Source organism: Salarias fasciatus, chromosome 12, assembly GCF_902148845.1.
Source record: "Salarias fasciatus chromosome 12, fSalaFa1.1, whole genome shotgun sequence".
In the NCBI taxonomy this organism is placed as follows: domain Eukaryota; kingdom Metazoa; phylum Chordata; class Actinopteri; order Blenniiformes; family Blenniidae; genus Salarias; species Salarias fasciatus.
The window spans coordinates 26,970,077-26,994,866 of NC_043756.1; the positions used below are offsets into that span (position 1 = coordinate 26,970,077).

Here is a 24,790-nt window from a genome sequence, read left to right on the forward strand (position 1 = left end):
CTGCTTTTATAGGCCGCCTCCAGCGGCGTGATGAGCCAGCTGCTTTTTACTGTAAAACCTCAGCTCAGCTCAGTGTCTGCAGGTTTCCCTCCATACTGGACTTCTTCATGTGTTCAGATCAAACATAGTGACTGAGGACTATAGCATGTTCACATTCGCCTGTTCTTTAAAAACAAATCCTCTCATTCATCTCCGGAGCTGGAAGATTTTTGCATTTTCGATACAGAAACGGCAGAAACACTGAAAGCGATGCAGCGTTTCGGAGAAGCTGCATTTTCTCCCGTTTCCTGGAGTCTTTTAAAAAAGTTCCACTTTGGGAGCGTTATTTTTTAAAGTTTTAAAAGTTGTGTTTTCAGTGATTCCTAGCACCGTAATCATGAAAACGTAAGCCCAAGGCGCAACAAAAATGCGTGTATTTGGACATTGGACAAACACTTCACAGAGGGACAGTTATCAGTAACGCTTGTTTATTCTGTTTCCACTTGATAAAATGTAAAAAAAACCAAAAACAAACAAAATTACACATATTTCACATTTATTGGCTTAAAATGAATCTTAATTTGAAAAATGTGCTGCTTGGCTCCCTGTTATTTGGCACCACTAGATGTTTGCACAATAGTTCATGGAACCATGAATTAGCTTGTTTCAATGCTTTGCTGATGCAGTTTATTGATATTATTTAAAGTGAAGCAAGCGATTGATTGAATAGTTTTTACTGACATAAAATAAAGAACAGGGCTTTGAAACTGCACTTCACTACAGCTGACTAGAACAAATTGCCAAAGTCTGTGCAGGATGTAAGTTTTTTGCTGGAGCAGAGGAAGTTGAGGACAGAGGATGGAGAGACAGATGATCACACAGAGGGAGACTGACACAAGCCTGAAGCCGGAGATGATATTTGGGTAAACTCTGGGCTCACCTTGCCTCGCCCTGATTGATCACCATGTACATCTCCCAGGACATGTTTTCAGCCACGGCTCCATGAGGCACCAGCAGGCTGACCCCTGAAAAACACACAAACAAAGTTGAAGACGCTGAGGTGATGGATAGGCTTACTAGGCCAGGGTTCCCGTACAGACTTTATATCAACACAAAATGACTTTCACTGCATGAAATCTGAAGTCAAAACAAAAACCTGACTTTACTAGATACAAAAGAGTCAGAGATCATGAATATATTGTAATATGGAGGAGTGTTTGGTGGGATTTTGCCCAAAGGGAAAGCTGCAATTTCTGATTTTTAAGATCGTCGCAGTAAAAACAAACACTATCCATTTTACTAACCATTTGAGATGCACAGCTGGGTCTGATACTGCACAGAGGACTCTTTCTCTGAAAAAGATCTCCGATACGACCGGGCTTGGATTCCTTGACGTCACCTGATTAAAGGGATACTTCAGCATTTTGGCAAATTGGCCCATTTAGCGCAATTCCTTAGTCATTTCGAACAGCATACTTACTTTTTTTGTGAGGGCGAGCTGTTGTTTATTCAGAGGTGAGTCAGGGAAGGTTTTAGGGACGGACACAATGGAAGTGGATGGTATTTTTGGTTCCCCTCGTCAAACTCATCAAATACACAATCCAACAACCCCAAAACACTTTGGTGGACACGTTATAATCCGCACATTCACTACGCTGTGAAAAATTAATGCAAAATTACGAGATTGAGTTGTTTATGCGAAGATTGCTCAGACGGAACTACTTACTTTTTTTTTTTTTTTTTGTACATAGGTTGTGCCCCCCCCCCCCCCCCCCCCCCCCCCCGTTCTCCCTCTCTTTATCTTTCTCTCTTTCTGTCCCTGCTCTCTGAGCGTTTCCGTCCCGGTCCTGTCCGGCAGCCATGCCGAATGCCAGCTTTAAAAAAAGGCAGCAGCAGGAGGAGACTCAGTCTCGTCCTGCTGCTAACATTAAAATCTGTTCAGATAGTAAAAGGCTACAATCATACAATATTGCACGCCCCAGCTGCTGAACAGGACAAGGAAAAAAAAAAAAAAAAAAAAAAAAAAAAAGGAACTACTTACTAAACATGGCGTCTGGGCAAAGTGATTTCAAAAGAAAAAGTAGTTCCCAGTATTTGCTTCAGTGTCGTATCGCTACAATATTATTTGTTGGTGTTCCACAGTGTAGTGAATGTGTGGATTATAACGTGTCCACCAAAGTGTTTTGGGGTTGTTGGATTGTGTATTTGATGAGTTTGACGAGGGGAACCAAAAATACCATTCACTTCCATTGTGTCCATCCCGAAAACCTTCCCCGACTCGCCTCTGAATAAACAACAGCTCGCCCTCACAAAAAAAGTAAGTGTGCTGTTCGAAATGACTAAGGAATTGCGCGAAATGGGCCAATTTGCCAAAATGTTGAAGTATCCTTTTAACCGCTCAGTGGATCAAGAGGATTTTACTCCGAGCCATGCTACATGCAAAAGAGTTTCAGGGCTCCGTACTCATGGTATCGGTGCATCCCTGGTCCTGACACACCATCAGATACTCAAGTTTTTGCAGTCCTTGCACTTTAACACTTGAAAAATAGGAATGACTTTGGGTGACTTTTCTCTTGCTGTATGAAATGTGGTCATGTGTCTGTGTATTTTGGCTTGTGTGACCACAACATCGCAGCCTCCTCTTACACATGAAAACACACTTGTTAGAACGTGGATTTCAAACATGGTACAAAATCTTCATCTTTTTTTAACAGCGCTGCCAAAACCTCACTTCTATCTGCCGACTCCCTCCCTGCCCCTCTGAACCCTTTATTTGTAAAGCAGGGCCTTTGTACGCTCTCTGCACTTCAGTGCCAACGCTTTGCCTTTCGCATGGCGGCAGATGAATGGTGTCAGTGGAGGGAGGGGGAGGAGGGGGGTGAGTGGTGATCTGTTGACAACAACAGCAGAAAAATCTCTGCTCACGTCTTCAAAGATGCTGCATATTCAGAAGTTGGGCAAATGTGCCCGGTTGGGAGATCAGAGCAAATAGAACAAGTGTTTTAATTCTTCCAGATCAAAGTGACTCATTCGCACGGACGTGTTTACAGCTTAACCCAAATCAGTTGTTGATTCACCCACTTATTCTCATGTGTATTCAGCCTCATACACAGTTTATCACAGATAAATGCTCGAAAAGGGACTAACGCAGACCCCAGTTCTGGATGAAATCCAACCTCTCGTACATTTCTCACTTGAGTCTGGGAGGTATTAGTAGCAGGTAAAGGTTGACAGATATTCAGTTGGTCTCGTCGTAGGACCCCCACCTTTTGGTTCATTATCTTTGCTGCATTAGGATGAGATACAATGAGGCCTAATGCATATTTATTCTTCACAAAAGAGTATATTGTCATAGTATTCCTTGTTTCCTTCTGTTTAAAAATAAAGATGTCCACCAGAGTGTCATGACTCGTGTCTTTTTTTGCTGTTCCAGGTTCCCAGGTTGTAACTGATGCACAGAGCGTATGAGCGAAGTGCTCCGGACGTGAGGGTTCTCATTCTCTGTGCTGTGATACAGTGGAACCCCAAAACGAAGCTCTCAGTCCAAAATTTCTTTCCTCCTGTCCGCCCGGGAAGACAGGGTTACGAGTTCAGACACTCCTACAGAACAGAGCTCAGATGATGCTGCTGGAAGATGAGCATGACACCTGGAAGTCTCTCTGGGAGTGTTCTCAGTGCATTGGGGGGGGGGGGTCTGAAACGTCCAGTCCAAGAGTGAATCAGAAGATTCGAGAGAGGATTAGGACACCTGACGTTGCCATTACAAGGAGTCAACCCCAACATTAATTATTCAGTACAAAATTGATATGCTACTGAGTACCCAGAATATCTTTATTGGCTTGTTCATTTACCTTTACATTCCTGTCATCTCCTTTTAGCATCTTATAGCCACAGCTTGACTGTTTTTATCTTAAAAATCACTGTCTGGAAGCAAAAAAACAGCATTTTCCATGGTACTCAGGACTTTACACGTATGACTATTCAATCAGAGATTCATCAGCGTAATACACATTTCTAATGAGTTTCTCAGCAAAAACACATAGTAAAGAACTGCCAGATACTATATTAAATTTGAAGTTGGCAAAAAAAGGACAGAAACACTCACTTCTACCAGAAAATCCAGCTGAATCCAGTCAATCCAGTCAGAGCAGGGCGAAAGTTATCTTCCTCATGCAATTCTATACTGTGCCTGACAAGACGCTGCATTTATTTATGAAAATTAAAATTTAAAATAATGGAGTAATGTTGCATCCAAAGGTGAGGAAATTCTGTATTATGCATTAGCCAAAAGGAACTGTGTCCAACCCTTCTCACATGGTCATCCATCCATTTTCTGTAACACTCTTTTCATCTCGGGGATACGAGGAGATGAGATGATCCCAGCTCAGTGTGGTGAAACACTCTGGACAGTCCATCACAGGACACACACACACACACACACACACACACACACACACACAGAAAGACAGTCACACATATTCATACCTATGGGTAATTTAAGGCTAATTTATACCATTTCTAAAGAGAAATGTTGATGCCTGGAGTGTCGTATGAGTGAGTACTTTCATTTAACATTGTGCTGAGATGTAGTGAGAATGTACATTGTGAAAGGCTGAAATGAGAAGTAGTTCTGACTGCTGCTATTTTGGATCCTGCATCACTAAGGTGACCAGAAAGTGCCAATAATGTGCTCTGAAGTGCCGAGCACGGCCGGCAATTCGGTCTAATGAGTCGTCGTCCCTGCAGACAGCCTGCGTGAGTGCTGCACTCCACAGCGGCGGCCCGTTCAGTCCACTCGGACGTAGAGATGACCGCAGGAGGCTGATTTCGCCTCGCCACCGCTCAGGGACACACACGCTGAAGAAGGCTGCGGACGTAACGTCTGGCTCGGACTGCTCACCTCGTGACAGACATGCCGTGCAGACTCCTCCAATAGGTCCATTTGTGCTGGTGGGACACGATGACAACGTGACCCCCAGTCGGGCTGGGAGAGTCTACGAATATCAAACAGCTCCCTGCCTTGACAACAGCACTGCTGGATCCTAGCAACGGCATACAGTGTCCATTCTGCCAGGACAGCATTCATGTTGTCATTGGAGAAACAGCCAGGAAGTCGAGATTTTGGTGAAGCTGTCCACGCCTCGGAAACATCTTCAGGTGAAAAAATCGTGCTGTTTTACATAAACTAACCCGAGTTAAGGTGGCCTAGAGGTCAGGGGAGCAGACCTCACAGTGATTCCCAGAGTGAATAGAGCACCACTGTGGCTTCCTGAGCAAGACTCTTGAACCCCATCAGCTTCCTGGAGACCCCTAATGTGGCTTCTAACCACATCCTAGAAACAGTATGGGTCAATGTGCAAAAACAATCTGTCCCAAGATGATTAACAAGGTATGTTTCGCTAGTTTAACTCAGTGGCGTACACCCACTTCTTTTCCAGTCAGCATTGTATACAAATTCTTCTAAATCCCCCAGATACACCACTCGGCAGTATACATGAGACAGATTATCACTACATAGAGACATCTTACATGCAAAGAAGGTAAAATATGGAGAGTATGCCCACATCTCCAGGGGCCATGACACCACTTCCCCAGCCATCTGGATAAATGTCCTGAATTCACCATTGCAGAGAAGAAGAAAACATAAAGAGATGTTGGAGTTGAACCAAACAGTTTCATTTCCCCTGAAAGGGTTAAATCAGGAGTAATTTGGAAAGCTTTGCTGGGATTGGATTCTGACGTGATGACACAGCATGTTTCCAACACCCCGCGTCTTGTGAATGGTCGGAGTTCAGTGTTACAGAGTTCAGAGTCACAGAGCAGCTTGGCATCGAGCGGCAGCTCATCACATTGCTCAGCTGTTTGCACTGCGGGGAGCGTCTGCTGATAGAGCTGCTGTGCCAGCTCTTTCACTGATGGTGCACTGGTGTTTCGTTGTTCTTCTGCCTTTTTTTTTTTTTTTTTTGTTTGTTTGTTGCCTGAGTGATCTTGATGGCTTTTGTTTTGTAGAATCAAAAGTTTCAACCATGGACACAGATGTGAGGTTTAAAAGAGAAAACTAAGCTGTGATTCTGATTCTGAAGAGGAGGTTTGCGAACAGGGAAGCTGGGATCTGAGATGTAAACTTTGGAAACCACAGACACACAGTGAAGAGGTCGAGGGTTGACAGTCCTGATAGATGTCATCTTGAATTCCCTCAGTCTGAGTCTGTCACTTCTGAGAGCTACTGTATATTCAATTGGGAAACAGGACAGGACACAAAGATGAATCTGTCCGTTATGACCTAGGTCACCTTTTTATCCAAATACCTCACAATAATGGCCGATGCTAAACACCTAACCTGCTCTAAAGCAGGCTATGACCAGGAAACGAGCAGAGCAAGTATCAAGCACCACCAAACCACCAATCAGAGCTCTTGGAAAATCACCTGTCTTCATTTCATGAGGATCTGGTGGATCTAGCTATGCAAAGAGTGAATGTCAACCTGGTTGACCCACCCAGTGAAGTCTTTGATGAGAGATTATGATTTTGGTGACTTGGAATGCAGCATGAAAGGGTCATACACATATCAACAAGAAAGGGTATTGGCGGTGCACAGATGCCGTGACTCTCTCGGTTCTTAATGATACATTCATCATGATATCTGCCTGCGCCATGATAGTGTGTGCAGCCCATTCATCCATGTATCCATGCATCTCCTCTCATCTAATCTACTCTGAATCACAGTGGCAGAATGCAGAGCAAAGAAGCCAAAACATCCCTGTTCCCAAGGCTTCCTTTAGCTCTTCTGGGGGCCTCCAATCTGGCCCCTGTCCAAACCCGAGATATATTACTGTAGCTCAGACAGCACCTGGATGGACGTCCTCACAGTTGGACATGGTGAACCTCAAAGGGAACCGGCGGGGGGTTGCTTTGGAGCGACTTTGAGACAACTGAACTCTTCACTCTATATCAAAGAAACTGACTTCATGCAGTAATCCCAGTAATTTACTGATTCTTATAGGCTGTTTATTTGTAAAAATGCCTCCGTAGCTAAGTGGGCATCTTCCCTGCACAGCTGACTTTAGAGTTCAGCATGAACTGTGATTGGCTTCAGTATGTTAATTAAAGCAGTAACACAGACTCTCAAATTTCAAGTGTTTAATCAGAAATATAAAGAACAAAATGTCAATCAGACATTGTTTTTTGGTAATTGTATGTATAATTTCGTTGTGCTCTATGGATACAGTTTACTCGTAATAACTTCCCACTGTGGCGCAGTACTAAAACGGAAATGCTCAAACAGGGCTGTTTTGGAAATGGTTTTGGGCAGACTGCCATCTTCTTGAGCTTCACTTTTTTGTTGTGTCCACTGAGGAAATATGCCAAAGACAGGCTGTGCTTTCATGATGCACGCACAGCAGGCAGCTTACAAAAACAACAACAACAAAAACATGCAACAACAACAACAAGCATTGTTTCAGCTGAAAAAAAAAATGGAGGGAAATCTCAGAAGTTGGATGTGCTGGCAGACTGGAGCCAAAGCTGAACCATGCCGGCTGCTCTGAGAAGTCACTGCAGCCTATCATGTGAGCTTATTTTCTTTACCAGCACCTTTTCTGGCAAACAGAGCGACTCTCACCTGTGTTTGGCACCACGAGCCGGCCTCCCGGGTACCCGAACACGCCGCTGGTCCTCAGGTGCTCCTTGCTGGCGCTGAAGGGTCCGTTGAGCGTGAGCGTGCCCTTCTTCCTCCGGTCCATGGTGCTGCAGTAGTCACGGCTCAGGTCTCTCGGGAAGGTCTCAGCCGGCCCTTTGGCGTGGAACTCCGCCCGCTCGGCCACGCCCAGCGACACCATGAAGGAGCTCTGAACTTTGACCTTGATGTCCGGCAGCGGGTCGAAGAGCTCTTTGTCCGTTCCGTCCTGGAAGCAGAGCGGCGTGCTGTACGTCCGTCCCACCGTCAGGTCGGGCTGCATGGAGGAGTTGAGCAGTAGCGGGTTGCCTGCAGAGATGGAGAGATGGGCACAGACACGCCGTCACCGACACGACCTCCACACCAGGGACTCACATCATGCAGCGTTTAATTAATGAATACCAGCCAAAGCTCTTTGTTTCCTCAGCTGCACTCACATGGGATCCAGAAAATGAATTGAAAAGTGTCCCAGATACAACCAAACAAGGTCAAGAATCTATTATTTCCTTTTTAATTCTTAACTGAGCAAAAGTTGACAAAACAGGGGAAAGATAAAAGACAGAAAGTGGATTATATCTTATAAAGGGCTTTTTTTTCAGTTTGTTGCACAGCACAGTAGATTACATTCAACACAGTTGTCAGTTCACAAGAAATCAACAGTAGATTTGGAATCAACATAGTCCTAGCTTTACTTCTTATTGTCTCATGCTAGCTGTTGCCAAAGCTGTCCGTCCCTGGGAGAGGGATCCCTCCATACTGTGGTTCTCCCCAAGATTTCTTCTTTTCCCACTGGGTTTTTGGAGTTTTTTCTTGCCGGATGTGAGGGTCTAAGGCGGTGGTTGCTTCGTTTTGTCTCGTTACTGTGAATTTGACATATTAATATTATGCTTATTCACTGTTTTTATTTTTACCAATCAATGTAACATCTTGAAGCCCTCTGAGGCAACTGTTGTTGTGATACTGGGCTATACAAAAATAAATTGATTGATTGATTGATTGATTGAATTAAAATCACAACAACAGTATCAGTTCCTACTTGTCCACAGCAGGTCTTACAATACGTTCAATTGATGTCCACACTTCAACTCCTGCACTGTTTACGACATGTAGAAATTAAAAAACTTCCATAAATCAGAGAAACAGAGCTTGAGGCTTTTATTTCAATGACCCCGGCCCTTCTGTGGCACGACCTACCAACCACATATAAGATTCACATTTAGAACACCAGCTCACAGCAACAGTAGCCTCGTAAACTAGCCCCGCCCACTCCTCATCCACATTTGGATTTTGGAGCTGGGGAGGGTCTGGGGACAAGGCAATAGAAAGAGAATGCGACGGAGCAGTGAAGCCGCTGAGCCAATTAGTGTTGCCGCTTTTTGTTTTCAAATTTTTTTTGGCGAATTCCGGTGGCAAAACCGGAAGTTACGCCATCACTGCGCGTAGCTTCTTGCAAAACAGACATAACGGAGATTACGGAGATGAACATTAACCATCGTCTGAAAGCTGGAGTAAGTAAAGTTATAGCGAAACATACCAAGTATTACAACAATCAAGCAAGAGCAAGAGTCTGCGCCTGGTGAGTTTCTAACAGGAAAGGACGTTTTCGTGTGTCTTTGCGAGTAGAGAAGCTAACGCATTTTGACGGCGTATTTGTTTTGAAGCGCTGATTGGCTGAAGTGTGCTGTCAGTCAAAGGAGTAACTGACACCCCCTGAAGGAAGTTTGTATTGCCTTGTCCCCAGACCCTCTCCAGCTCCAAAATCTGGTTTACGAGGCTACAGCAACAGCACCAGATATTAAAGCAAACTGTCTGTCTGCCTGACCCTTTTTCTCTTTCTGTCAAAATGATTTCATGCGACCATTGAGAGGTTAAGGCCTGCTTCTCCTGACCAGTGAAGCTCCTGCACTGATTGTAACAACATGTCCGGGCAGGCGACCAGAGCATCGGGGGTAAGGGAGCGCAACCTGGACAGAAGGTGCAGGGCTCGGAGCCACGGTCAGAGCGTTAGATTTAATTACCAAGCACACACACAGCTTGATCTCCATAATCCATCTGCTGGAGTCAGCTCCCCGGGATGCGCCGCGCCGTCCTCCTGAAGGACGGGCCGACAGGCCGGGAGGGGTCGAGGTGACTGCTCTGTGAAGGAGTGGGGGGGGAGGGGGGGTTCCTCCCGGTATGGACCGAACAGCCTGTGGAAGGAAGACGAGGCGGGGGGTGGTCTTCGTCTGTGACCATTAAAGACTTGACGGCGCTGCCAGGCGGAGCGGGAACGCGGCGCATCGATCTGGCAGACGCGGCGCGGCCCCGGATGAGCCGTGCCAAGATAACGGCGAAGTCACTGAGTCCTTGCTGCCCAGCTGTTGCCTGGCGAGGGGTGCAAAGCGGGAGGCTAATGTTGTTTTATTTTTAGGGAAATCATTAATTACCGGGTGGGTGATTTGTGATAAGCGTTTTGGAGAGTGTCGGTCTTGACTCTCCTTCCTTCCTTGTCAAGCTAAAACGTTGAGGAGAAACAGTATTATGTATCAGCAGGCTAAGGAGCCCATGTGCTGCTGATGCCTGTTTGTGTGAACTTCCAAGTGATTTTTGATTAATCAACTCTTCATTTCTGACTTCCAGGCGTTTCTCTGCATGATTTGAAAAGGAGGGCGCCTGAAAGCAGATCAACAAATTCAATAAATTTCGACTTAAACACAAACTGCATCGCGCCCAATCACATGTTCGCTCTTCAGAGTGCAGGAAGCTCACATGAACACGGGTTTCAGTGCTTGTTAGTACTGAATCACAGATCACTGAATCGATGCAGCGTGTGTTTGCAGAACTTTCCTTTTGATTACTGGTGACGTACTGCTGGGTTCAGACTCTAAAGACTCCTGTCTGCATTTCTCTTCCAGTGAGAAGCTGTATAGTCGCTTGACTCGGGCAGCCATCTCATGTACATTGCAAGTTTGGCTACTTGAAAAAGCTCTTTGGCTACAACTTTTTACTCTCACTGGCTACATTTTAACAGAGGAAATGTATTCCTATAGTAAGTACTACTATAGATACAGTTAAATTATAGTTTGTGTTTATGAGAATTAAATGGATGGGACACTGTCCAGTTAAATAGAAGGTAAAGTATTGAATGTGACCTATACTACATGAACTACATGACAGATTCAAAGCAGTAATACATTGCATATGTGTTTCAGGAAGAACTTGTTAGGAGAGCTGTTAGCACTGAACCATTTAATTTCAGGGTTTATACATAAAACCCAAATTCATCTCATGTGGAATGGTAAAATATTGTCACAGTAACGATTATAATTTAAACATTTTTTTTTAATTGTTGTAGTACCAGGTATAAGATTTGAAATCTACATTTTTGTAATGTTTCACAATTAGTACCAAAAACTACTTCAATGTCAAACATGAAGCCAAATTTAAAACTAATTTATAGTGCAAAATACAGTGAAACATCCAATATAAACTTCTCTTGAAGTAACTGCATTATGCATGCTTTTACAGACGAATACCATGAGAGGGTCCATGGCAGCGTCTCAGCTGGCTCTTCAGGACTGGTCTTACTCTCTGTAAGTATTTGGCTGTGGCTAACTTTCAAGCTGCCTCCTCATGGTTACCATTTACCCAGGTACTTGTAGCTGTCCTGCACGTCTGTTATATTCCCTTCAGGCACTTCAGCTCCTTCAGTTGTGATCACCTTCCCTCTTCTAGATACCATTCGTCCACACTTATCCAGTTCGAATGACATCCCGATGTCATTGCTGTATATCCTGGTGAGGTGAATCAGGGAATCGATGTCACGTTCATTCTTGGCATACAGTTTGATGTCATCCATGTAGAGGAGGTGGCTGACAGTTGTTCCGCTCTTGAACCGGTATTCAAAGCCGCTCTTGGTAATGATCTGGCTGAGGGGGTTCAGGCCTATGCAGAACAGCAGGGGGGGCAGGGCATCACTTTGGTATATGCCGCATTTGATGCTCACCTGTGCCACTGGCTTTGAGTTGGCCTCTAGACTTGTCTTCCACAGCCCCACTGAGTTCTGAATGAAGCTCCTTAGAGTCCTGTTGATGTTGTACAGTTTCAAGCACTCCAGTGTCCACATGTGTGGCATTGAGTCAGAGGCTTTCTTGTAATCAATCCAGGCAGTGCACAGGTTGGTGCTGCGGGCCTTGCAGTCTTGGGCGATTGCTTTGTCAACCAGTAGCTGGTGTTTGCCCCCCCCTGGTGTTATTGCCAATCCCTTTTTGTGCTTTACTCATGTACTGATCCATGTGCCTACTTATCTTGGACGCTATGATGCCTGATAGGAGTTTCCATGTGGTGCTGAGGCAGGTCATAGGCCGGTAGTTTGATGGTATTGTTCCCTTCTGGGTGTCCTTCATGATGAGGACTGTCCGACCTTAGGTTAGCCACTCTGGGTGGGTCCCTGATATTAGCAGCTGGTTCATTTGTGCTGCAAGGCGTTCATGGAGTGCCGTTAGCTTCTTAAGCCAGTAGGTGTGAATCTTGTCAGGCCCTGGAGCTGTCCAGCTCTTCATTTTGGCCACTCTTGCCTGTACATCTGCTGTTGTAATTAGTACATATATACATATATATATATATATATATATATATATATATATATATATATATAGATATATAGATATATATATATAGATATAGATATATATTAATGCTGTCAGTTTTAATCGCGATTAATCCATTGAGGTCTGCCAATTGGGTCAAAGAAAAGAACTAGAGGATAATAGTGTTTTTCCTGACATTGGGACTGATTTATGAGGATTAGATTCATCATTGCGATTAATCTCTACTTTAAAAAAGTTAATTGTTGACAGTTTTCCATGAATTAATCACGATTAATTGCGATCAATGCGATTAAAACTGACAGCACAAATATATATATATATAACAATGGAAAAAAATTGTGAAAAATAAAGCTAGAAAAACATCTAAAAATGGTCACAAAGCTAAAAATGTAATCAAATACAGAAATTGTAAAGGTAATATTTCACCTATGTAACCTCAGCTTTGGTGTGTATGACGATTTTTTTTCATTGATGCCAGATATTAATCATGTTTAGTGGCTCCAGATAAATTTCATGAGGTGGAAAATGGTGAAAATGGCTGTTCAGGCCATCCAGGTTCCGGGTAAATGGTAAATGGTAAATAGACTACACTTATATAGTGCTTTTACATTGTATTGACAGAGCCCAAAGCGCATTACACTGCATTATCACATTCACCCATTCACACACACATTCACACACCAGTGGAGGGTACGGACACAGCAGACTCCAGCTCTGTAAACTGCACTGTCACTGCAGAGTCTCACCCTGCAGTCCACTCCATTCCCCGGGCCGACATGCCCGATGATTGCACCTGCATTATAAATGATACAAAGTGTCAGCACATATGAGACCCGGGAACATTCCCTGGTAATTGCTGTTAAGATGATGTTGCATAAAAAATAGATGAAAAGATGCATTTTTCATTTCAGCTCTGACTGCTGGCTGACAGCGAGACCTACCGGAGGGCCCGAGCGCACTCGGCGCTGGCGGACATTACCCCTCCGCGGCCGACATTCGATCGCTGCTAAATTTTCTCCCCCTCCGGTCGGCTGGAGAATGATCTGATTATCGCTTGAGTGTGCATCTTTAAGAATGGTGCAGCGAAAATGGAATGGCAGTGGTGAGATGAGAGAAGTTAATGAAATGTACCTCAGGTTGAATACCTTGAGGGATGGGTCTGGAATTGGGCCTCTGATTAAAAATCACTCAGGAGGAGAAGTAATGCGGAGAGACAGGGTCAGGGCCGAAGACTCATTCTGCAGCTCAGGCAGCACAGAGCCATCCGGATGCATCCGCAAACTCTCCTTCTCTTTCAGGTGATTATTAGGCATGAAAAAGCTACTGATAAGTGATTAAACACACGCTTCGGGTTTGATCTGCTAAAGGCTTAATGCATTTGAAAGCAGGCGCAGTGTGTGGAAGCTGCTCTAGCAACAGGTTGCACTGTTTCATAAAACTTTTGTTGCATTTCAGGTGTCGATTTCCACACTGCCGGTGCTCAGACACACTGAAAATACACTGTGTCGTATTTGGAGCCATTGAAATAAAATCTAATTGAATTCAAATCCTGCTGTGAGTTATTAAAGAAACAGTGAATTATTAAGGAAGCAACACAAGTAGGCTAATGCACAATGCCTCTGTGAGTTCCTCCAAAACAAACTGGGGCTGTCGGAGTGCAGGAGAGAGGGGAGGAAGGAAGTGTTCCACATTTCAGGCGGCGCCTCGGCTGGGCTGATGGAGAGGAAAATGGGAGAGAGTGATTGTGGCCGGTGGAGGGCACAGCAGGCAGGCTGGGGGAGAGTTGGCCTATTTAAATAGGATTGATGACCTGCTGGATGTGGACCCGGGCCCGCCTGTCCTCCTCTCTCCACTGTTTTCCTCACATCTCTCCACGTCGTGCACCGGAGCGCTGGGAGGGTTGACCAACTGGAAACGGCCTCGGGGGGGGAGCCGAGGGGCAGGGGGGTGGGGGGCTCCGCGTGGTGCCGTCAGGGATGTATCGCCTGTCGCCGCGGCGGCCATCACTTGTGCTAACCCAGAAGTGTCAGTGAAGTTGATATGAACGCCTGCAGCGAGGCTCGCCGCCGCCGCCACAGTCGCACCAGCAACACAAGTTATTGCTGCGCACAACAAAAAAAAGAATTGATATCCACTGTTCCACAGCCCCCGCTTTCATCCCTTAGTGGCTTCAGCCAGTGTAATCTGATGATGGGTTGGGGGTTTGGTTGATTGACAGTCAAATGTGTGGTCTGCAGGGAGAGAGGAGGCGCAGCGGCGGCGGCGGCGGCGTCTATCAGAGATTGATCATCTGCCTCACAATAACAGAGCAGCAGGTCTGTCACAATAGAAGGACAGGTCCTTTCACTGATCATGGAGGGATAAATCCTGGTCAGATGGGAGGGAGGCTGCGTGCCGTTCTGCTCCATACAAACCGACGCCATCAATCACCTCGGCGGTCCCGTCATGGCCGCCGACTCGTGTCAGCGTATCACGCTCCCCCTCACCTTGTCTGGTGGTCTTGAAGTTGAAGGACTGGAAACCCCCGGTCAGCGCAGAGGAGTCGATGACGTCCACGCCGTACTCGCTGTGGTTCTTCCGGTACAGCATCACGGCCACCACCAGGATCGCCACGGCGATGATGCCGGCTCCGAGGCCCGAGTACAGCGCCACGTCGTTGGAGCTGTCCATACCTGGAACAAGAAGAAGGGATTGGGGGGGCGGGGGGGGGGGGGTTTCAAACCATGGTTCAGCACGGCACAAATAAAGACATACAAAACCCTTAATGCTTGGGTAATTTCAATCACAGTAAAACCTGCTGGCTTCATTTAACTGCTAATGTTCAAACACATTTTTATCCATTGGCTTTAAACCAGCCTGAGACTCTGCTCCTGTTTTATTTGTTGCCATTTTATTGTATTTTATCGTATTTTACTGATTGCACCTCATGTTTTTATATCTTTATGTCCATTTGCTTCGGCTGTGGTTGTTTTTAAAGTGCTCTAGAAATAAAGTTGAGTGGAATAAATAAATTCCTTCAATTTCAGCAGTTCATGCAAATTCTTTCACGCATTCTTGGGCTTCTGCACCTTGTTACTCTCCCGCTCGGCTGCTTTGAAACATACTTCAACTAGTTCATTCAGCTATTTTCACTCCGTCTGTGTTTTAAAATTGATCAAAATCACCAAGCAGTACATAATTAAACTGCATTGGCAGCAAACTTGGTTAAACTTTCCAAATGATATGTGGTTCAAATCCATGCTGAGCCCATCATGAGCTGCATTGTTGCCAAAACGTGATAAGAAAAGAAAAACATTCAATCAATAAGATAAACCAGAGTCTGATTTGCACCTACTTCTTCAAACATTTTAAGATGTAGGAAAACACACAGCATGTTGTATAGTAATCAATCAGCATAAACTCATGCTGGCATTTTGCACGGTTATGAAAACACACTAGATATTCTATATTCATGAAGTAAAATTGATGTCGTGTGTAAATTTGCACATCTGTCAGGCTCAACTGTCAGAATGTCCTGTTAGTGCATCGATGTCAAACACATTTAATACAATAAAATGTCCAGATTTTTTTTTTAAGAAAAATGTCAAAAGAAAAAACTTCTCGATGTTGCATTTTTCAGGTTTTTACAATCTCACCCTGACAGCATGGCTTTAAGTCCATGGCTTAGCCAGATTTCATGGTAGCATCACTATCTCACCTCAGGTCTCAGTGCTGTGTCAAATATAGAAATTCCCTTTAAGATTTTTACCATTAGCTTGGTGATTTGACCAGAGTGGAGCCATTTGCAGGCCAGTTTTGGCCCATGGGCCTTATGTTTGACAACTCTGTGGAAGTAGATCAGCTTTCACATCGTGATACGCTCAAACCTCCTGTAGGCCATGGACTGTCTATCTTGAGTAATTTCTGAAACAAGTGTATCTTTAAAAAGTGATCTGATTACATGTTCATGGCTTGAAATAGTATTTTTCTTTCTCGCCAGCAGCCTGCGAAGGGTTAACAGAGACGGGCAGACAGAGCGGCGAGGAGATGAAGAAAAGCAAGTGGAAACAATACTGTAATAATGAGGATGTTCAAGGGCAAACACAGGCAAGCGTTACGACGTGTTACACCGGCTCCAGCATGGAAATGAAGCATGAGGGATGGAGAGTGGCGAGGACGGAGCGGCCCATCTGTCTCCCTCCTCCGTGCCTCGCTGTGCACCACAAGAAAGGAATAAATATCCAGCCGTTACCCTCAAACTGTTACACATCTCGCTCAGGCAGCCAACGTGGAAACTGATTAGCTTCAGTGCGTTTAGAGCCACCGGTCTAACATCCACCAGCTATGACGGCTCTCTGGCGGCGAGGCCAATCTGAGCGCACGCCGTGTAGCTGGCGGTCACCGGTCGCCACGAGGACCAATCGCAGGTAAATTAATTTAAAGTATTCCTAGCAGGGCAATCCTTCGCCGCACACCAGCTTAATGCATCCCCCGTTCAGTCATTCCGTCTTTTCCTTAAAAACCTGCAAAGGCAGCAAGTGAGCACGACTTTGACGCTAAAGTGGCACGCTAATGAAAGCGCTCCGACTACGCTAGCACCTGACAATCACTTAGCCGGGCAAACCGCGGCGGGTGATTGAAGCCGCCACGGGAACGTGGGGGACAGCGCCCGTAAATTGGTCAAATTAGCTCGTTTGCAATGATTACAAGCCATTAATCCTGCACAACGTAGCACATGTTCACTTGTCACAACCAATATATCTCCTGGCGGGAAGTGGAAACGCAGCTGTGATGTCACGCCTGTCATAAAAAGTCAGGCGCTGAATAATGACACCACGGCGTAATGAGCGCTCACTGGGTCAACGCCGCGAGTTGCTCAGATCAAAGTCAAGTAAACGGTGGCAATTCCATGATGCTTCTATTTGCAGAGTTTGCGCCGAGCAAGGCAAACACACACGCCTCTCTCTTTTTCCGCTGACTGCTAAAACCGACGTCGCCTTTGAATCCCCGAATTCAGGGCACGCTACATATTAGTGGCAGGTGGAAGAAGGGGGCGGGGGAGTGGAGGATGAAAGAAATCCACAGAGGAGGACTCACTTTGAGGTTTAACGTCATGTAGCAGCTTTCGATCTGCAAAGACAGAGAGATAGAGTGAGACAAAGAGGAGAGAAAGTGGTGATTAAAGTCCGAGCCGCTGTGGAGTAACGAGCAGGAGAGGTCTCAAAACACAGGAACTGATAATGGCCGGGGAGGCGGCGTGACAGCCTGCGTGAGGCGCACGGCGGCTAAAGGTGGCTTCAAGAGAGATAATTATTACTTGGCAGAAGCGGGAAGACAACTTTGAGATATTTAGAAGGGACTGGACGACTAAAACGAGTGTGATTAAGAATTTGGCATGATTCGGAACATAGCAGCTTACGTCTGGTCTGCCTGCTTTTCTCTTCTTAATAACAGTGCTCTTTCTCTTGCTTCTGATTTACATTGGTTGTGACCAGTTCATGTTTTTTTAAGATTTGTAATCCAGATACCAGTGTCTGATGAGCAGCGCAGTTTTTAACATTGTTTTCGGTCATTCTTTATTACTTTTTTTTACGCCTGGTTTCACTATGAAACAATTACAACTCACAACTGTTGCAGTTTTCTGTAGTTTTTACTTAGGTTTCTTGCAGGGATACACCAATATTCCCTGTATAAAAGATAGCATGAGCAAAGTCCGCAGTTCGGAGATTCTTTAATCTTGAGAAGGACAAAAGTAAGACAGACTGTAAACTACGTTCTGTCAAAATATCACGCTAAAGGAGAAAGATAGTTGGGGCAACACCAGTAAATCAACCAGTGGAGACATTTGGACGTAACGCCAAGCCGTGCAACATGCTACCTACTGAAGCGTTTTGGGCTCACACACCACTGATGCTACATTATTAAAATATGAATGAGCCAGTCATTAACAGCAAGGGAGCTGAAGTTTATAAATATATATATATATATATATATATATATATATATATATATATATATATATATATATATATATATATATATATATATATATACACGTATATATATATTGCAGGGTGTAGACAGACATGACGTTGCAGCTGTGCAGAAATGGTTCATGGCAACCTAAAGCCTTAGGGTATCATTTGCATTTGAATCATGGCATTTAATAAGTCAATAACGTTAGTTGTTCTCGTCCTTTATAAAAGGTGGTATTGGTGCATCGTTAGTGTATTGTCTTAACGTGTACCCGGGCACCCAAAATACAACCAAAAATTTGACATTTTCACTTGAAAATGTTGTTTTGTTAATGAGGCCTTATATTTTAGTTAAATTTTATTTTATTTGCTTTTTGTAAATAAGCAGCACCTTAAAGCATTAGCTCAGAGCTTAGTGGATGCACACCCCGCCAGTTATTCTTTCTGCCCGTCAGCTGCTAAGCTAGCTTCAGAGCCATTATCTTGATGCAGAAAAAGACCCACTGCTCTGTGACTTCCTTTTCCTTCCCTTTTGTTCAAATGTCAAAGTCGATACAGAGCGGCATTTCTTTTTCCACGAACCAAATCTGCGGCCGAGAATGAAGAGAATGGACAAAAGCATGCACGGAGCGGATAACAGCCCAGAATCACATTGAGCGGTTTGGCAAAGGCTGAATTAGCATTAACTCGCTGCAGCTGTGCACATTTGCTAGTGATGGCTACCTCTGCAGGAAGCAGTCGCTGACTAAGATAAGTTTTAACAGACCTCCGACAATTTATTGGAAGTCAGAAAAAAAAAAAAAAGTTTCTGATTTGAAAATGTCTTTTTTCAAATCACAGCACAGATATAAAGTGCGACAGTCTTTTTCAAGGCATTGGAACTGTGTTCCCACCGGGAGGTACAGTCTAGAGAATCACTTTGGACGCCATTGCATGTGCAATGACATTTCAATTCAAGCACCGAGCGTCAGTCAGGAGTGAACCGTGCACGTCTCACCCGGTGACGGACTCAGCCTGACACGCCACATGTCAAGTGAGCAGCGCACAAGAGCGCTGCCGTGACCATGCACTGGCACTCCACTGTCAGTCCACGTCGTCACTTTGTTTCTTTGCTCTTGTTCAAACATGCGAGTGATGATTTGCCACAGCGAGTGGAGGGATGAGAACGATGCTGGTAATGATGACGGAGATATGCAGAAGGGGTGGGGGTGGGTGGGGGCAGGCCTTACTCTGGGTGCACAGTCCATCTGTGCAGTTCTCAGTAGCCTCGCTGTTCCCGTCGCACATCTTGCCTCGGTGTCTTGGAGCTGGGGAGTTGCACTCGCGGCTGCGCTGCCTCTCGCACTGGCTGCTGCACGCCGTCCACTCGCTCCACTCGTCCCAGCCTCCGTCGACTGCAAACGGGAGGAGGCGCAGAGCAGTTAGCACCGTCATGACGTTGAAACGACAGAAAATTCAGCTGTGGTTGGACTCGAATTAGCCATCTTTTTTTTTTTTTTTTTTTTTTCTCTTAAATTTGTTGAAAATTCTCCATAATCAGATTCATGGAAATAAACAGTTACATTATAATATTTCTGAGTCACTTTTCACTGATTATCATCAGATTGTTCTGCAGGATATGCATTACTGTTGCTTGTAACTACTGAGATTTTCAGTCTAATATTCATCACCTCAGCTCAGTGACCAAGCCGGAACAGGTTGGACACACACACTTACGCATGCACACAAGCGCATTTTAATGGAAAAATTCAATAAACCTTAAATAAACACTGAAGTCTTCCCGATTCAGCTGCTTGTAAAGAGAATACTCATCACTTAATCTTAAATAGAATATTTATGCAGTTCACACTTAAGAAAAGATCCATTTTGGCATCTTTTTATAAGGAAATGTGAGTATATTTGCCTAGAAACGTTAATATGTCTCCTCGTATGCAGATGAGTCGATGGTAAATGTACACTTTCTTGGAGAAGAGCTGTTAAATATCAAAGAGTGAGCAGAACGATTTCTGTTGAAATTCTCACAAATGTGCAGAAGAACCTTTCACTACTTTGAAAGCTAAGAGTTATCAATTCACCTCAAACGTTTTTACACTTTTGGAAGAAGTCAAAACATCTGTAGATATACACAAGGGCAGAATACATATGCATACAGAAAGATGACTAAGTGTAGAATCATACCAGTTTATTTACAGATTTTTCTTCACAAGTCGTTTTGGGCAGTTTTATTTTATTTTCCAACAGTTTTCTATTAACAACCTTTAAATTACTACTACTTCTATACATCACTAGAATTATCGGCAAAATGCTATTTCAATTTTGGCAGTATATTATACTTATAACCACAGTACATTATAGTTGTTACTTTTTTCACCAAATTTTAACATTTTTCAGAAAATGATTGATTATTAACTAAAATAAAGCATAAAGAAGGATATACTGCAATAATGACAGATACCTTTGATTCTTCGAATAAACAAATCCTTTATAAGAAAAATGTCTGAACATGACTGTTCATGACTTTTGGTTTTGTGTGTTTTCAGCATCCTCTTGTCACACAGTGGATGGTGGCGGCGTGGCGCTACAGCTTGAGAGCCATTTTCTCCCCGTTTACCCCCGGGCCTGTTTACATAATGAGATTTGATGCAAGGCGATGAAACCAAGGCATCCTGGTGCATGCTAATGGCCGCCATTCTTCTGCCACGCTCCGTTATCTGATCAAGAAGGAGCTCATCGGGCTTAGCTTAGCAAATACGAGGCGGCCATATGGCGCCTGAAGACTTCTTGGCAGCAGTTGGATGCTGCAGCCTGGTGGGTGGTGGAGAAGGTAATTTTCCTTTGTGATGTTCCCCGGGCGCTCCCCGCCTTCCTACACGTCGTGGCCTTCTCACTCAGTTACTTAAAATGCGAGAGAGATGTTTGTGTTCCGGTGGAGATGACTGATCTCTGGAGGTGGTACCCAACACGTTGACTCAACGGAACTCACTGAGGCTTCAGCTCATGGTTTGAGTCAGAGCAATCAAGTACTTTAAGTTAAACGCTACTCAAGTGTTGGTAGATTAAACTTGTGTACGTCATTAAATTACAATGAGCTCATTCAGATGGAATGGAAGGGTCTTGGAAGACAATCCTTCAGTTCTGAGGGAGAAACTATCAGCTCACCTGAGTCTGAACAACCTATGTTAAAGGTTGTGTGAACCAGGGCTGAAAACTGCAGAATGTTCTCCAGCTTTTATTGTTCTCATGCTCCAGTTCCGTCTGCTCCTCCCATCATCCTCACTGCCATTCATTAAACTTCAACTCCATTCACACAAAAATATTTAACTCACTTCTGGAATTCTTTTTCACATTTAGGACACAACGGAAAAGCCAAAGACCCTGAAAACAATGTAGTTTTCATGTGGGGCCACTGTTTATTGCTGTTTTAATGTGATAAATCCACAAAGAAAGTTAAGCAGAGAACAACACGTTAAACATTAAAGTGTCCTCAGAATGTCACTGAATACAAATACTTCATTAACGTTCCACTTCAATCCCCTTTTGTAGCTATTTGACACTATGTGCTTGGCGCATTAGCGGGCTTCCATCAGAGTGGGCAGGGTGGAGCAGGCGGGGTGCGAGCTCGTGGCGGCCCAGTGGATTTGTGATGTAACAGGTCCACTCTTTTTGATTCTGCATTTTCTGGTTGTTCACAGCTATTTGAATCCGGAAATACTCCGAAATGCAATTTTGAGCGTACTTTTCTCAACGCATGTTCATGTAGCATTATAAAATGCTACATGAACATGTGAGCAACATGAACAACAGGATTTTCATTGAACTGAGAGGGGAATTAACTGTCTTTCTTTATTGTTTTCATCCACTCAGTGCAGTCAGGTCCCGTTTACATGACACTTCACGTGAAAACACGTGATTTAGGTTTCATGTTTAAAGTTTAAATGTTTCCATAGAAAAGACAGGGATGCAAATCATAAAGTAGTTTCATGTTCAGGCCACAAATATGATAATTTTCAGACAGAAGTCTAAAAAACAGGGTTGGATATGAAGCCTTCTTTCTTTCTTTCTTTCTTTATTCTTAATGCTCTGGCTACTCACCAGATTCTCATTAATTTGTTTTGGTGACATTTTTGCTGCTTAGCAGACAAGGCTTCATGATTTTCTGCCTTTTTTTCTTGGTTCAGACAGTTTCTCTGCTGAACCGCAATTTCCTTTTGTCTGAAAAACAACTTCTCGTGCGTGAACCAGCTCATGTTGAAGTCTCCATGTACTGGTAGTGTATTTAACCTCTGTCATGTCACACAAAAAGTGCCAATGTATAGCAAATTAGTGTATATCCAAAAGGACAATTAGAATTACCCTGTAAATTTGCTCTTCACATGTTGGCTCCAAGCCACTGCAGTAGAGTCTCATTAAGTGACAAAACTCCTTAAAACTCCCATAAAGAGACACAGTTCACCATTTTTTTTTTGCTTTAGTTATTGCATCATGACCTTTAAAATTGAAGTAGCCAGGAAGAAAACACTTAATCCTCACAAACTTGGAGTTGTACTTGTGAAATATTATTAGAATGACATTAAAGTAAAAAGGAAGAAAAATAGCTGTGTGCAGCAGAGATGGAATTCACTCTCGCTGACTGGTTTTAATGAATATAATGCCCCCGTGGATGAGTTAAAAGCTCCCATTACTCACCTTAAACAATATATCAGGATGAGCAGGGTCTACATTGGGGGTGTGACGAGTTCTCGCGAGATTAAACGGGATTGCTCGTTTAAGTGGAAAGCTGTCTCTTGGGCACAAGGCACAAGCCTACAAGACTGTAAGCACACACCTGACAGAGTGGATCTGACAGGGAAATGACCAAAATGCGGTCAAAATAGTTTTTAAGTTCATCTTAACAGTGCTCTGCAGAAGATACTGATGTTTCCCGGTTTAAAGTGGAACTATTATGCTATTTTTCAGTCACGTCATATAGGTCACAGACACCTAAAAACATAGTATATAAGTTTGCTTGCCCTAAATTCATCCTATGTTCGGAGTTTGAGCATTCTAAAAAGTGGCTCTGAGGAGCCTTCTTCAGAACAGCCTGTTTTTGACAGCCTATTTTCCGTGATGAACTTGAACGCATCTGGCCACGCCCATCTCGTAAATTCACTGTCGTTAAGAAAGCACCTTACAGAAGTTACACTGGAAGTTTCGAAATAAAACACAATGCACGACCTCACGGACGTAAACTTTTTCCTATCTGTTGTTATTCCACCGCCTCGGGAGGCACGAGAATCAGCTCAACAGTGTCCCAGACAGTAGCAAACGCGGAAATTACCGTTTTTATATAGAATGAACCATACAAAAGTATCTATTGGATAAAGAAAAGGACTCATTTGAGATCAAAACATAAACCATGTACTCATCCTTGCTGGAAGTACTATAAATTACAGATCAATGTGGCTGGACGAGCAGAGCGACCTTACAGAAGCGAAATGAGGTGTTTTTTTTTTTATTTTCTGTTTATATCATGTGTTGTTCGTGTGATATTGAGAGCACGACGGCCTCTCAGAGGAGCAGCCCTCTTCATCCGGACGGCGCTGCCGGTGTGTGTTGAGTTTGCACCCCGCACGCTTCCACTGGGCACCGGGGCTCAGCAGCCTCCCGGCGAGGAGAGGAGCGGCCCAGCGGCTGCGCGCGAGCCGTGCGTCTCCGCCAGCTTCGGGACCAGCTTCCATGGAGCAGCTCCGGGCCGTTTACCCAATCGGCCCCAACTCGGCCCCTGGAAGTCAGACGCCCGGGCGCCGTCACAGCCGCAGCCGAAATCAAAGTGCCTGTCTGCTGGGGAGAGGAGCTCCGCTACGTTCCCATCCCAGCTAATTGTGGCTAAGTTAGCAAAAACTGTCAGCTTGTCAGCTGACCCACCTGAAGACGACAGATGAGCTGACTTTATGAAAACACTGGCGATGGATGAGAAAATACAGCCGAAATGAGCGACTGTTTCGGGGGCCGGCCAAAGGCTGGATTCTCTTCCTGGGGGGGGGAGTGGTGTTCCTCTTCCTGACGTCAGAAAGAGGGAGATTTCAGAAACGCGTGTTTGAGTGTATATTTTCTTAGAAGTGGAGTGCACAATTGAGGGAGGTGACTGAATTTTTCACTTCTGGGGGATCATACAGAGGCTCTGGGAGGCAATATCACTGTAAAGACACCTTTATAAAGTGAATTTTGCATAATATGACTCCTTTAATAAAGCTTCATCGTCTTGTGTTGCGTTTGTTTACAGAGCGCAGCAGAGTGTGGAGCTACGTGTCTTCTTCTCTGCTTTGGTGTATTTCTGCAGCAGAGTTAGAGTTACAGTGGCCTAATGGCCTGGAATACGAACTACATCGTTTTGAGTCGTTCTCATGATGTCCTGTGGATGCAGACACACTTAAGCCAAAAATGATTCCTAAAAGTGTCATGTCCAGATTTATTCACACCCTTATCAATAAAATAAAAGTCCTCATTAGCTATTGCAGCAAATAAACTCTTCCTATAATTACTGAGCAGCTTCTTGCAAGTCTCAAGTGGTATTTTTGACCATTCTTTTTCAGCAATGAGCTCCAACGCTTTTG

At 44.3% G+C, this 24,790-nt stretch overlaps 1 protein-coding gene across 1 annotated transcript in view; it reads right to left on the reverse strand.

Annotated features, from left to right (window-relative positions):
- Window positions 1–24,790, reverse strand: part of unc5db (unc-5 netrin receptor Db) — a 233,397-nt gene that overhangs the window by 36,940 nt on the left and 171,667 nt on the right. The window contains exons 7-11 of the mRNA XM_030104321.1: window positions 19,427–19,591; window positions 17,320–17,352; window positions 14,730–14,915; window positions 7,601–7,963; window positions 920–1,004 (exon numbers count right to left, since the gene is read on the reverse strand). Coding sequence (XP_029960181.1) covers window positions 920–1,004; window positions 7,601–7,963; window positions 14,730–14,915; window positions 17,320–17,352; window positions 19,427–19,591 — 832 coding nt within the window. The remainder of the gene's footprint in view (window positions 1–919; window positions 1,005–7,600; window positions 7,964–14,729; window positions 14,916–17,319; window positions 17,353–19,426; window positions 19,592–24,790) is intronic.